General features: G+C 40.7%; 1 protein-coding gene across 8 annotated transcripts in view; it reads right to left on the bottom strand.

Annotated features, from left to right (window-relative positions):
• The window catches only part of KCNH7 (potassium voltage-gated channel subfamily H member 7), a 338169-nt gene that overhangs the window by 66944 nt on the left and 257503 nt on the right, over positions 1-13722 (bottom strand). For all 8 annotated transcript variants that reach the window (XM_087709677.1, XM_087709681.1, XM_087709688.1 and 5 more), the window contains one exon: positions 9405-9804. In XM_087709677.1, the coding sequence (XP_087565803.1) occupies positions 9405-9804 (400 nt within the window). The remainder of the gene's footprint in view (positions 1-9404; positions 9805-13722) is intronic.

Here is a 13722-nt window from a genome sequence, read left to right as displayed (position 1 = left end):
ATTTTTCCAATAGAAATGAGCAAAATTACTGGAAAAGCTGGAGAGAGAGAGAGAGATGCCTCCTACCTATGGCATGGTGCTTCTGACATTACCTTGTGTTTCAGCAGCTTCCCTACTGCCAAAAGAGCAGAAGGTCTAAACTTTTATCTTCCCTTCACTAATCAGGGGAGGGATGCTTGAAGCAGAGTAATTAACTGCAGGGATATAAAGAGATTTTCCATTAAGCTCATCTAATCCTTCAACCTTGCTGGGGAATAAGGTCAGTAAGTCTCACAAGTTGCCAAAGAGTTCTTTGCACTCGGCAATGTCCTTAAGAGGAAAGCCACGGAAGCTTTGAAGACTGCTACCCCAGTAGCCAAAAAGAGGCCAGCAAGGTTCGGTCTCCACAGGAAGGCTGATCTTGAGGGACGTAAAAGTAACAGCAGGTGCAATGAATTGGAGAAGAGCAGGAAGGGTTAAAGATTCCAATTTTCTTAGGTTTTTATTTTTCTTACCTACCTACCTACCTACCTACCTACCTACCTACCTACCTACCTACCTACCTACCTACCTACCTACCTAAAATGGGTAGTTCCAGCATAACTCTGGAACGCCTTGAACAATTTCAACCAAACATGGTACATGGTACACAACAGAGGTGGATTGCTGCCAGTTCAGTCCAGTTTGGTTGAAACGGTAGTGGAATTAAGACCTGGGTCACAGAACCAGCAGTGACCCAAGCCTGACACCCCCACGAACCAGTTCTCTGGTGCCTTCTGCTGTTGCTGGCATGGTTCTGCGCATGCGCAGAGCAATTTTTAGTCAAATATGCATGCGCAAGCAATGAGCGGCTGGCGCGTGCAGCAAACCGGTACTAACTGGTTCAGGAACCCACCCCTGGTACACAGATGACTTACTCTCTGGAAGAAAAAGTAATGTGGAGATAAGACACCCCTAACACCCCACCGTGTGTGTGTTCTGTTAAAATACAGCCTGTTGGGCCTTAAAATGGCTTCTACTGTACTGCTGTAAAATGGCTTCTACTGTACAGCGCAGTGGAGTAGCCATGGTAACGGCCTCACAGTACTCCACAAGGGGGCTCTCTCTGGTAATGGGGAAAATCCAACCTTAGAAATTATGTTTGGTCCAGATATTTTGTCCCTATAAATAAATACCCGGGCAACACTGAGTTATCAGCTAGCATCCAATAAATGTGGACTCTTGCCTAGAAGAGCAATATCTTGCTACTTGAGAAGAGAAAAGCAGCAAGGTTATTTTCTTCTCTAGCAAGTCTTCATACATCCTGGAGAGGAAAAAAACAAAAGGGAGATGGGGATAACCTGAATGGAACCAGCAGCAAGGTTAGGGGTAGGCAGAGCAACTCTTTTTTGGGAGTCAGTTTTGATTCTTGGTGAATACTTGGACTACTTAGTCCCTGTAGTTTTCTTGTCAAGATTTCAGAAGTGTCCTTGCCTCTTTCCTAAGCAGAGATTGACTGGTCCAAGGTCAGTCAATGGGTTTGTGCTTAAGGTAAGACTAGAAGTCACAAGTTGTTAGCTTGGTGCTTTCACCACTATATCAAACAGGCTTTCCGGAACAGCAACTTTCTTAATGGGACTTTCTATGACTTAGTGACTTGCATACACTTAGGAGCACATTCTCTAAAAAGGACTCTTGTTGAGCTGAAATCCCCAACAACTTTAGAGCCAGTTTTCTGAGGAGGGTGAAGGTTCATTCTCCAAGCTTGTGGGTTGGTTTCCTAACATTTCATTACCAGGCTAGGCAACATGAAAGCAGCTACCAGGTTAGCAGAGTTTAGGGTCTGTCCTTGTCAGTGTTCTGTTTATAAGGTCTTTAGGTGTGGATATGTCAAATGAGGGTCTTGTGATGGGTCAGGTGTGAGTCCTCAGTGAGTCTTGTGATGGGTCTTCTGATAAGGAGTTTACATCAGGTCAGGGTCATTGGGAGGTGAACTGCTGGTCAGGGTCTGTGTGTATTGTGTGGTTTGGTTTTGATCCTGACCCATCACAAGATCCTCACTTGACACATCCACACCTGAAGCCCTTATAAACAGAAGAACACTAAACTCCAATGAAGATGTTACCTAGCCTGGTAACTAAACATTTAGAAACCAGCCTATAAGCTTGGAGAATGAACCTTCACCCTCATCTTACACCCAAGCTACAGATATTTGCCACTACTGCAAACAGTTTTCTGACTCTTCTTTGTTGTCTATCTTGTCAACAGCTTAATTAGCTGTATTTCACTCATGAAGCTTCTGTTGTTAGCTAGTTACTGAATGAAGGGTTGAGTTTCTGGAGAGGTGAAATGTATTGCTATGCTTGATGTGAAGTCTGACATAAAAGACTGCATTTGCCAATTCTCATAAATGTGCATGTTTCATAAATGAAATTAACACCAATATAACGGTATAACGATAGTGGATTATGAGAGGATTTTCTCTTGTCATATTCCTAGCATTTCAGAGACAAACAATCAAACTGATTGTCAGGAAATTCAGTGAAAAATATATAAATAAGTATATCCTGAAGCAATATGTACCTTCAACCCTATCTTATGGAATTGCAAATAGAGTTTGCATTTGTTGTTGTTAGTTGAGAAGTTGTGTTCAACCCATCGTGACCCCATGGACAACGTTCCTCCAAGTTTATCCTCTGGAGTCCATTTAAGCTCACACCTACTGTTTTGATGACACCATCCAGCCACCTCATTCTCTGTCGTCCCCTTGTTCTTTTGCCCTCAATCTTTCCCAGCATGAGGCTCTTCTCCAATGAGTCCTCCTTGACTCAAATACTGTATTACTGGAATACCTTTTGCTATGGAAAGGGGCAAATTCAGATATGAAACCTGTTTGTTTCATATCCTATAAACTACCCCTACAAGTCTAGCTAGTCACTTTTGGAAACATAATATAGGATTAAACAGACCTTGGTCTGACCCAGAGAGATCCTGTTTACCCAGGGCTTTATCTTGAGGTACAGTTATGATATTACTCAGAATGGCTTATTGCCACTTTATTGCCTCTCTGAACATTATAAGGCACTAACTTACAGGATCTATCTCCTGCACCTGATCATTACATTTCAGAACTTAAACCTATGCCTGAACCTTGTTATGGAGAATGAACAATTGAGAGCTCCAATTTTGGGCTGATTCTTAATTCCCCTTTGATCATTGAGAGGTACTTCCAAGATGGAGGGCTTTTGAAGTTACCAATCAAAATGCATACTGTTATGTAGTTACTCACTTTTCCCCCTCCTGGGCAAATTTTAACACATAATGTATGGTGATTGGAAAAAAAAGAGGGTTACAAGAAGAAGAAATTTTATGAATCAGATAAGGTGACTGAACAAGTGCCTGATCTGGAAGTTGGCTACACTGGCAATGGTATCATTAATGTTTCAGTCCATACATTTAGTAAGTTGTTCTTCCTAAATTACAGTTTCATTTCATCCCAGCTTCTAATACGGTTGCCTTAAATATGCTAATTTTAAAAAAGTTATTTCTTCAGTCTACCAAATTTCTCACTTGTTTATACCACGGATATAAGACTGAGCATCAACTTGAAAACCTAAGCTGCAGAAAATAAATTTCCTCTCCTGCACAAATAGCCTTTCATCCTTTACAAAGTGTAATGGAGATGGCATTTTTACTATTGGTAGTATTACTAACAACATAAATGAATAACAATAATATTCAGATAGAACATTAAAGTTTTAACTTGGCTTAAAAATAAATTTGAAGGTCCTGAGTGTTTTAGAACTTGCATCTTAAAATTTCCAGGGTTTTGGGCTGTGATTGTGGAGATTCAATCAGTCAATTATCACGGCAGAGAGAGCGTTCCCTTACATAAACAAGGATAACTGATAAGTAATTTATTCTATGGAATTACAGAATTGATACAAATTCTGTGTCATTGGTGGGCATGTCATTCTTAGCTGTAACTTCTGTGTAATTTTATCAGTGATGAAGATAGCCGGTCACAACTATGTACATATACTCTTCCAGATTATAAATTGGAAACAAGGAATTAACTAATAAAGTTAGCTGATAATTCACTTATTCTGCATACAGTATAGATAATTAGGGTTAGCAAAATAAATCTGTGGGTTAGTTTTTCATTTTGCCCATTTTTGTACATTCACTTGTATTTTTGCACACAACTCTTTTAAAAAAGTTTTCCAGAAAAAGTCTTGCATGGCTTTCATAAGGAAAAACTTTTCTTTTTTGTCAGTAGGCAAAGGAGCAACTTAGAAGAAACCATTGTAATTTTTCATTCTTACGAGTATTTTAACTGGTAAGACATAACCACACAATTAATTGTCCTGCCTTGACAAGGAAATTCACAAAAGGCTTTATCTAATAGTGCTTGATGGATTAAAGGTGCTAAAAGGGTTTATGAATAAGGACGAATTAAAGAGAAACGAAAACAATTTCTTAATCAGCTATTCAACAGGTACACATTTCCCCCTTCAATATCTATAGTGGTTGGAATTCAGAAAAATAAAGTGAAGTCAAAGATAGGACACAAGCTGTCTTCTGCTACATATCAAGCACGCCAAGCCTGCCCTATTTTTCCTGCATTTTTTCCAGTAGAGCAGGGTTGATACACAGAAGAACTAAAGGACACTATAGGACTGTAAGTGTGTCCTCTTTAAAGCTTTTGAGATTCAGAGTACTGGCTTGCTGTCTTTATGTACCTCTTTCAGGGATTCTTGAAATGAATGAACTATTGTCCCCAAACAAAAACATTTTGCATGCTTTTTAAATAGGTTTCCCAAAGCAAGTCTTGTGGTTTGCATCATCTGTGTGCACAATGTGACTGGGAGTTGCTTACTGTCCCAAAGTATTACTTTTAAGATGTTTTTCCTAATATTTAATATTTTTTAAAAAAATCAAATGGTTTCTTTCCTCTGGTGACATGGATATCACAAAGCCAGCTGATGGTGTCAGATCTTACAAGTTGATTTTTCTCACATAGATGCTTAAACGGTTTAAAATAATACAAGAGAATCCTGCTTTAGAATTTCTCTCCTTCATCCTTTATAGGTATGGTAAGACATCTTATTAAGGAAACAGTTTATTTAATGAGTTCTTGCCTTCCTAATAGGATCCATGTTGATGGACGACTGCAGTGCCAAGAATGCCCACCTATTTCTTAGTTTAAGAAGTTTAAGAAGGGCTCCACACAAGAGAAAAGGTTGCTATTTCCAAGCACTGAATAAGTTTGGTTGGATTTTGGGAGGAGGAGGAGAAACAGGAGGAGGAGGAGGAGGAGAGGAAGTAGAAGGGCAAGAGGAAGAAGAGGAGGAGAAGGAGAAGAAAGAGGAGGAAGAAGAAAAAGAAGGAGGAGGAGGATGTCGTCTTCCTCCTCCTCCTCCTCCTCCTCCTCCTCCTCCTCCTCCTCCTCCTCCTCCTCCTCCTCCTCCTCCTCCTCTTCTTCTTCTTAATTTAGTTGTCCATTCAGTTGTGTCCAACTTGGTGGATTGGATCAGATCAGATGGATAAGGGAAACAAAAGTCAGAAGTAATAACTAGATGTGGCAACATCCTGCATTAGAAGAATACAATGGAGCCCTCCTCATTTTATGTCTGCATGATAGTCTGAAATAAGTTGGATTGAAAGATCATGGCTAGCTTAGAGACACCCAGAAAGTTTTCATGGTTAAAAGAGTCGATGTGGCTTTGATTCTTTTCAGGACTGAGTTGACTTCCTTGCTTAACCCAGAGCGAAGGTCACCACCTACTATTTTAGAAGGGCAGGGGAAATGACATAATCTTCAGCCTGTTCCTAGGAAAAATAAACATTATGTCTTTTTGCTTTGCCTCTTTTCTCTCACCACTGGTGCAAACATGGCCCTTTTCTTCTATCTTACAACAAATGCCTCTGTTTCAATTGGCTAGTGTGTGCTCTCTTGGGCATCCCTCAACTCCCTCAGTTTCTGCATTGCTAGACATTTCCTACTGGGCTAGTGGCTTATTTCCTATGAAAGGATGGGACTTTGGGATTTTATGCTCAAGGGGAGGAACAGTTTAAAATTAAGGAACAGGATAAAATTAAGAGTTCTTCCACATTTTTCCTTCAACTCCTTTGACAGGAAGGATTGTAAAAAAATGTTATATTTTCTTCACCAGTACTCAAATGCTTGTCCACATAAGGGAAAGTAAGTAATACTACTTCCCTGGCATGGAAGGGAGAGGGAGAGGAGGAGAAGCAGGGGCTGTGGCAGGGGTGGGTTTCAAAAATTTCATCAATGAGTTCTCTGCCCGGTTTCTGAGTGGGTGTGGGGGGTTCTTTTACCTTTCCCAGACTCCGGAGGCTTTCTCGAGCCGCTGGGAGGGAGAAAACTTCCTCCCCTGGGCTCTGGAGGCCCTCCGGAGGCTGCCGGAAGGCCCATTCCCCCCTCCCTGAGCCTCCGCATGGGCCCTGTACTTACCTCACATCCAAAACAGGCCATGTGGAGACTCCTGGGAGGAGTGGTGCAGGGTGGTATTTGGAGGTTCTCTGAATCAGCTATAATGTTAGCTATGGGTTCTCTCGAACCCGTAGTAGCCCACCCCTGGGCTGTGGTAACTGTAGTCTGGACAGAATACCTGACCAGCCCTGTGGCCAAATGGGAAGAAAGGACTGAAATCTGGAAGTACTTTCTATTAACATCATTTCTCAGTTAATTTACATGGAAGATAAGGAATTGAAGGCTGAGGTGCAGAAAAGCCCTATATCCTAGTCCTTCATCTCAACCACAACACCACACTAATTCTCTCATTTTGAATTTACCTCCTGGTGACTATGCAGACCCATCCATGAGATTTTCTTTTCAAGTATTTAGAGGCCTGATTTGCTATTGCCTTCCAACCTACTGCTCTGTCACTTCCTGATGTTCCTCCGCTTCCGATTCTAACCAGCTTAGCTTATCGAGATCAGCCAAGGTTGGATAGAAGTTATAACTACTGTAGATACTGCATATATGAAAGCAAAAATAGAAATTACAATAGTTTCAGTAGATATGAAACATTTCCCACTTGGGAAGACTTATGACAAGGTGACCTAAGTGTTGCTATGTAACTCTTACAGTTAATGGGTAACTTCAAGCTCCCTGTTCTTTCTTATGTCCTTGAAACTGGATTTTGTTTGAACAACACTTCAAAGGGAGGATGGCACAGATGGAAGATATCCTCTGCAAAGAAGGTCTCCTTGCCATGCCCAAGATAGACCTAGTTAACATAAACTTTTGCAAAGTAGTGGTTTTTCAATACACTGCACATATCTGAGCCATTCACAAAGAACGTCTTAAAGGCCCAGGAATGTCAGTGCAGAGGAATGGTCTTACTTTCTTCTATAGGGTCTTATAAAAAAGATAAGGAATAAGTGAAATTCATTTGGTAAATTGTTTAAAGCTGAAATCTTGAAAAGTTTAAGAAAAGACAAGGGGCAGAGGTTATCCTGCATATTTTATACTAATTTTATATTGGTGACTTATATTTATGTCATTGGAGTTTTAATTATTGGCTCTGTTAATACTTTTATGATGATAATTATTTCTTATTGAATGTTATTGTTATTACCATTGTATTTACATATTATTATTAATAATTTTGGACCACAGAGGAAGGAGGTGAACCATCATAATACTAGATCTCCTACTCCTAAACCTTCTAGGTGGTCCCGAAGGATGACATGCTTGATGGTATTGAAAGATCAAAGAGAGTAAAAATGGATGCACTATCATCACAGCTCTACCAGAGATCACCAGCAACCACAACCAATGCTGATTCAGTGTTAGGTTTCAGTCTGAAACGTGATTGGAAAGGGTCTAATTCCGTGATGACAAACCTATGGCATGCGTGCCTCAAGTGGCACCCGAAGCCATGTTGCCTGGCACGCATGGCGTCGCCTGTTCCTCTTCCAGGTTTTTGGTGCACATGCGCACACAGCAATCAGCTGGTCTTTGTGCATGTGGTAGTGCCAGAAACCAGAAGAGCTAGTCTTCCATTTTCTGGTGTGAGTATGGATGCCGGCCAGCTAATCAGTGTGTGTGCATGCACTACAGTAACCGGAAGACTTGCAGAAACAGGAAGTTCATTTTCTGGCATGCGCATGCCCTCTGGGCAGCTCCTCTTACTGATCGCGGCCCAGATGATAAGACCTCCCCAAAAATAAGGCCAAATGCTTATTTCGGGGGGTCAAAAGAAAATAAGACCCTGTCTTATTTTCGGGAAAACATGGTACACAAGTCCTTACTGTTTTCTTGACAAGGGTTTTCAGAAGTGGTTTGTCATTGCTTCCTTCCTAGGCTGAGGACCAAGGTTACCCAACTGGGTTTGTGCTTAGTATGGGACTAGAATTCAGTCTCGTGCTTTCTAGCCCAATTCCTTTACCACTGCACCAAATTGGCACTCTCACTGATAATAATAGATTCAACTAAATATCTACTAAATTAACTATACAAAGATCAACAGGGTCTATACATTTAACACTGTGCCACAAGATTCCAAGTTGACCTTTAAAATGATTCTGTGAACAGTTCCTTAAGAGATACTATAAATAACCTGAAAACAGTGGCTAATTTTTAAAAAGAAAAGTGCTACTGAATCTCATCTGGAATACAAATTGTGCTGGAGGCGTTGATTCCTGGTTTAATGTACAGAAATTTGTGATTATTTTGTAATTAGGCAAATGCATCCTACAGTATATTATTTTTCCCTTTGAAATGTCCCAAGTCCTTCATGTCATTAGATTACAAATAGCCAAGAAGAACAATTCTTCTTTAATATACAATGATCAATTTATAAAACACAAACCAATAAAAGAACAAGTCTAAACTATATGAATTAACATTCCAAAGTTGCATCTCTAATAGTAAAGTGATTGCAATCAATTCTTATGAAACATTCTTTAAGCAGTAATCTTTTTTAAAGCAATAGTAAACCAATTTCATACGTTGTGATGCAAACCTTCCATTTTCATATGTTGTAAACCAACCCTACCAAGATTGGACCTTCAAGCTCAATAGTCCATAGAGTGCATAAATAACTAATATTAATTTCATAATTTTTACTATAAAAAAGAATAGGCTACTGACTTAGGAGCAGAAGTAAATTTGTCTTAAAATTCTAATGACTGTGAAACCTTAGAATGAAAAACATCCAGAATTTTGAATGAGATTTTTTTCAGAACCAGAGAATTTTGCAAGGTGAAGTTTGAAATGAACAGTAGCAAAACCTTGGAGTGAAAATACATTTAAGAGTGCATATCTTATAGAACTTTTGCCCAGTCTTCACTTTGCAAAAACTCTCTTTGAATTTTTTGAAGGTTTCAAGTACTTAACAAGCCAAACAGTTCAGAAATTCATCAGTAAATTAGTGAGGAAGTAAAAAAAATGCAAAACAAGCCTGTTTACTTACAGCCAATCAGCATGACGCAGATAGAAAAGATTTTCTCTGAGTTGGTATTTGGAGACACATTTCCAAATCCTACACTGGTCAGGCTGCTGAAGGTAAAATAAAGTGCGGTGACGTATTTGTCTTTGATGGATGGTCCTGAGCTGCCGTCACTCCGATTGTAATGTTTTCCCAGCTGCTGTCCGAGAGAATCCAACCAACCGATTTTACGAGACAAGTAATGCCTTTCAACATTCCCAATGGCATACCAAATGCAAGCCAGCCAGTGAGCAATGAGTGCAAATATGCACATCAGTAGCATCAAGACAGCCGCACCATATTCCGAGTATCTGTCCAGTTTGCGGGCAACCCTCACTAAACGCAGTAGACGGGCTGTCTTCAGAAGGCCAATGAGAGTTGTTGTCTGCAGAAACAGAAACCACAGTGCGTATTAGGCATTAGCTCACATGCGAAAGAGGAGAATAAGGAAAACAGCTTAGGTGGACTTACTGTTTATAACAGGGGTTCCCAACCTTTTCTATACCCCACAAACCTAGAACGTTTCTGATATATTCTTGCACTCCTTACAAAAGTAAACAATTATATGCATATAATTATGCATATATGCTATAATTTTGAAACTTCTAAACCCAAGTTTTTGCACCCGCTAGAATATCGTCTCACACCCCCGATTGGGACCCCCTGGTTTATAAGTATGGTCTCATACCAAAGTGTCTTGTAAAGAATAGCAATAGCACTTAAGACTTATATACCGCTTCACAGTGCTTTATAAACCCTAAGTGGTTTATAGAGTCAGCATATTGCCCCAACAATCTAGGTCTTCATGATGCCTACTAAGAAGATTTAAGTTCTTAGGAACCATTAGAACCTCATTAGATATGCTGAATTTTACTTTGGTACAGAAATACACATGTCTTTCATTTATTAGAGTTACTGCTTCTTTCATACAGTACAAAGCTAGCATGTATTAGATTCCTTAAAGAGCTAGGAAATGATCAGACCCAAGCTTACCGTGGGAGTTGCATCACACATCTTTAGACCAGAATGCAGCACATACTTCATGGATGGTCAGTCAAGGATGCAGTAACTCCCATCACTGATCTCTGGAGGGTCTCTTTCCCTACTTTTTGAGTCATGGTGACACAGTAGTTAGAGTGCAGTACTGCAAGCTACTTCTGCTGACTGCCGGCTGACTGCAATTTGGCAGATTGAATCTCACCAGGCTCAAGGTTGACTCAGCCTTCCATCCTTCTGAGGTGGGTAAATGAGGATCCAAATTGTTGGGGACAATAGGCTGACTTTGTAAACCGATTAAAGAGAACTGCAAAGCACTGTAAAGTGGTATCTAAGTCTAAGTGCTATTGCTATTGCTATTTTTCCTACTTGGATCTAGGAAGGGTGCCTTCTCTATTAATTTTCTCTGCTCTGTGGAACACTCTTTTTCAGAGACCTGGCAGAAACCCAGTTCCCCTGCTTTCTGGAATGCCTTGAAGAACTAGCATTGGGGTAGGATGAAACCAACATAGGGGAGAATGTTGCTTAATGCTTTGACTGTTGCTGTTTTTTGTGGTTTTAATTGTTTTGAGAGCCATCCAGGATTACAGTTCAGAATACAGATAGCCCTCGATTTACAATCATTTTTAATGAGAGTTTGAAGTTACAACAGCACTGAAAACTGACTTATGATCATTTTTCACACTTACGACCATTGCAGCAGCCCCACTGTCACTTGATCAAAATTCAAAATAAAGTGGCCAAAAATTGGCCACTTTATATAGTTATGATGGTTCCAGTGCCTGGGGTCATGTGATCACCAATTGTAACCTTTCCAGCTGGCTTCCAACAAGCAAAGTCAATGGGGTAAGCCGGATTTGCTTAATGACCGCCTGATTCACTTAACAACTGCAGTGATTTGCTTAACAAGTGTGGCAAAAAGGTTGTAAAATGGTGTGTAACTTACTTATCAACTGTCTTGCTTAGTAACAGAAATTCGGGACTCAATTGTAATTTAAGTCGAGGACTATTTGTATGGGCAGCTACATAAGTTTGATTAACTAACTAGCTAGCTAACTAACTAACTAGCTATCTAGCTCGCTCACTCACTCTCTTTAAAAATCAGTTGCCAAATGAGCCTTGGAATGAAGGAAACTACTAAGCTAGGAAACACAACAACACAATAAGTGCTTCATAAGGTACATATAAATTTTGGGAGAATCTCTGGTGTCTTGAGCATTATCTATGGCCAGGGGTGGGTTCCTGCCAGTTCTAACCTCTTCTATAGAAGAGGTTGCACAAATCTACAGTGCCATTTAGAACCGGTTCCAGCTCCCTCCCCCTGCCCGTCTGCACATCATCAAGATTAAGAGCGAGAGGAGGAATTCTGGGAGTTGAAGTCCACAAGTCTTAAAGTTGTCAGGTTTGAACACCCCTAGGGTTTTATTTTCTAAAGGGTGCAAGAGTCTTGTAACTTGACAGCTTTAAGACTTGCACACTTCAATACCAGAGTTTCTGAGCCAACATTTTGGTTGTTAAGCAAGAGTGTTGTTAAGTGAGTTTCACCACATTTTACAAGTTGGCCACTCCCACCCGATCACATGGCAGCAAGCCACTCCCATCCAGTCACATGGCTGGCAAGCCACTCCCACAAAGCAGGCCATACCTACAAAAGAGGTTCTAAAAATTTTTGAAACCCACCACTATCTACGGCCATTGTGTAGGCTGTAGAAAATGCTCAAGGCAGTCCAGAGAATTAACCATAGTAACTGTCCCATTATAATCTATTGTTTACACTATAATAAGTGTAATATAACAACTGCCCTTTTCACTGGTGAAAACGTGTCAAAATAAATAGCATATAGTAAATAGTACATTTGGTACAGAGTAAATAGCTGTAAATCCGAAACACATACTTCATGCTCGAATTTAAATTGTCTCTCTCCAAAGAACCATTGAGTTGGATTTAATTTCTAAATGAAACCCAAGATTTGGGGCTTTATGCAAGAGGCATTTAAGGTAGAATTCTTAGGAAGTATTTCTAAATATTCCCACACTTAGGGATCAGCATATCTGAAGCTCCCTTATTCTGAGCCAGGCATTTGGCTGAATAATGTCTGTAATGATTGGAAGCTTTGTCTATCACAGGTCTTTCCAGTCATTCATTGGCAGAGATTGAATTGGAATTTTCTGCTTTACTACTACTACTGCTGCTGCTGCTGCTGCTGCCGCCGCCACCACCACCACCACCACCACCACCACCACTACTACTACTACTACTACTACTACTACTACTACTACTACTATTACAAACGCATATCCTGCCTTTCCCTTCAGGGGTTTATGTGGGGAATACCCTTCAAATTATTTATTTGCCAAGACATTTCTCTATAATTGAGTGACAATTTTTTTCTTAAAAACTTCAAGACCTTTCAGAGAAATGGAATTGAATGGGGAATTATAATTGAATGGTGAGCAAGGTTGGTGTAGTGGTTGTGGCATCAGACTAGAAACCAGGAGATTGTGAGTTCTAGTCTCGTCTTCGACAGGAAACTAGCTGACTTGGGTCAATGACTATCAGGTGCAAATAATCAGATTTATGTGTGACGGGTTTAAGTTGACTAATTTATTGTATTCTACCAGTCATACATGACTGTTTACTTTCTCTTGGGAACAAACAAATAAGGTCCCATGGAACTTAGGGGGCGGGATTATCCCTAGGTCACTTGCATCTGTGCAATGACTCATTGGGAAGAAAGATGACCAGCATTTTGTTATCCCTCTCCAAACAAGGAAAGGATTTGAGATCATTCACAATAGCTCTAGACCAGTGATGGTGAACCTTTTTCGCCTCTGGTACCAAAAGCACGCACGTGCATGCTATCACACATGCTCGTGTACCCACTCCCATAATTTAATGCCCCCCCGCGCTGTGCACTGCGAATGCGGGCGTGACACCTCTGCTGCCCCCACATGTGTGCACAGCTTTCTTGGAGCCTGGGGATGGCGAAAATGGCCTCATCCACCTCCTGGAGGCAGAAACGACCTGTTTTCTGACTTCCAGTGGGCCCGGTAGGTCCGTTTTTCACCCTCCCCAGGCTCCAGAGGCTTTCTAGGAGTCTGGGGAGGGTGAAAAATGGCCCAACACACAAACCGGAAGTTCAGAAACAGACTTCCGGGTTGCCCATTGGGACGTTGTTCTCCCTCTGGAAGCTTCAGGAGGCTTCTCTGAAGCCTCTGGAGGGCGAAAAACAGCCCAATGCGCAAACTGGAAGTCTGTTCCCAAAAAATAGCTAAAAATCAAGGCTGAAAATTAGCTGGTCAGCAT

This window comes from Thamnophis sirtalis, unplaced genomic scaffold (genome assembly GCF_051295495.1).
Source record: "Thamnophis sirtalis isolate CommonGarterSnake01/CBP01778 unplaced genomic scaffold, rThaSir2_p1.2 scaffold_1, whole genome shotgun sequence".
Classification (NCBI taxonomy): Eukaryota; Metazoa; Chordata; class Lepidosauria; order Squamata; family Natricidae; genus Thamnophis; species Thamnophis sirtalis.
Note: the sequence above shows the minus strand (reverse complement) of the source record. Positions and strands in the feature narration are given on the sequence as shown.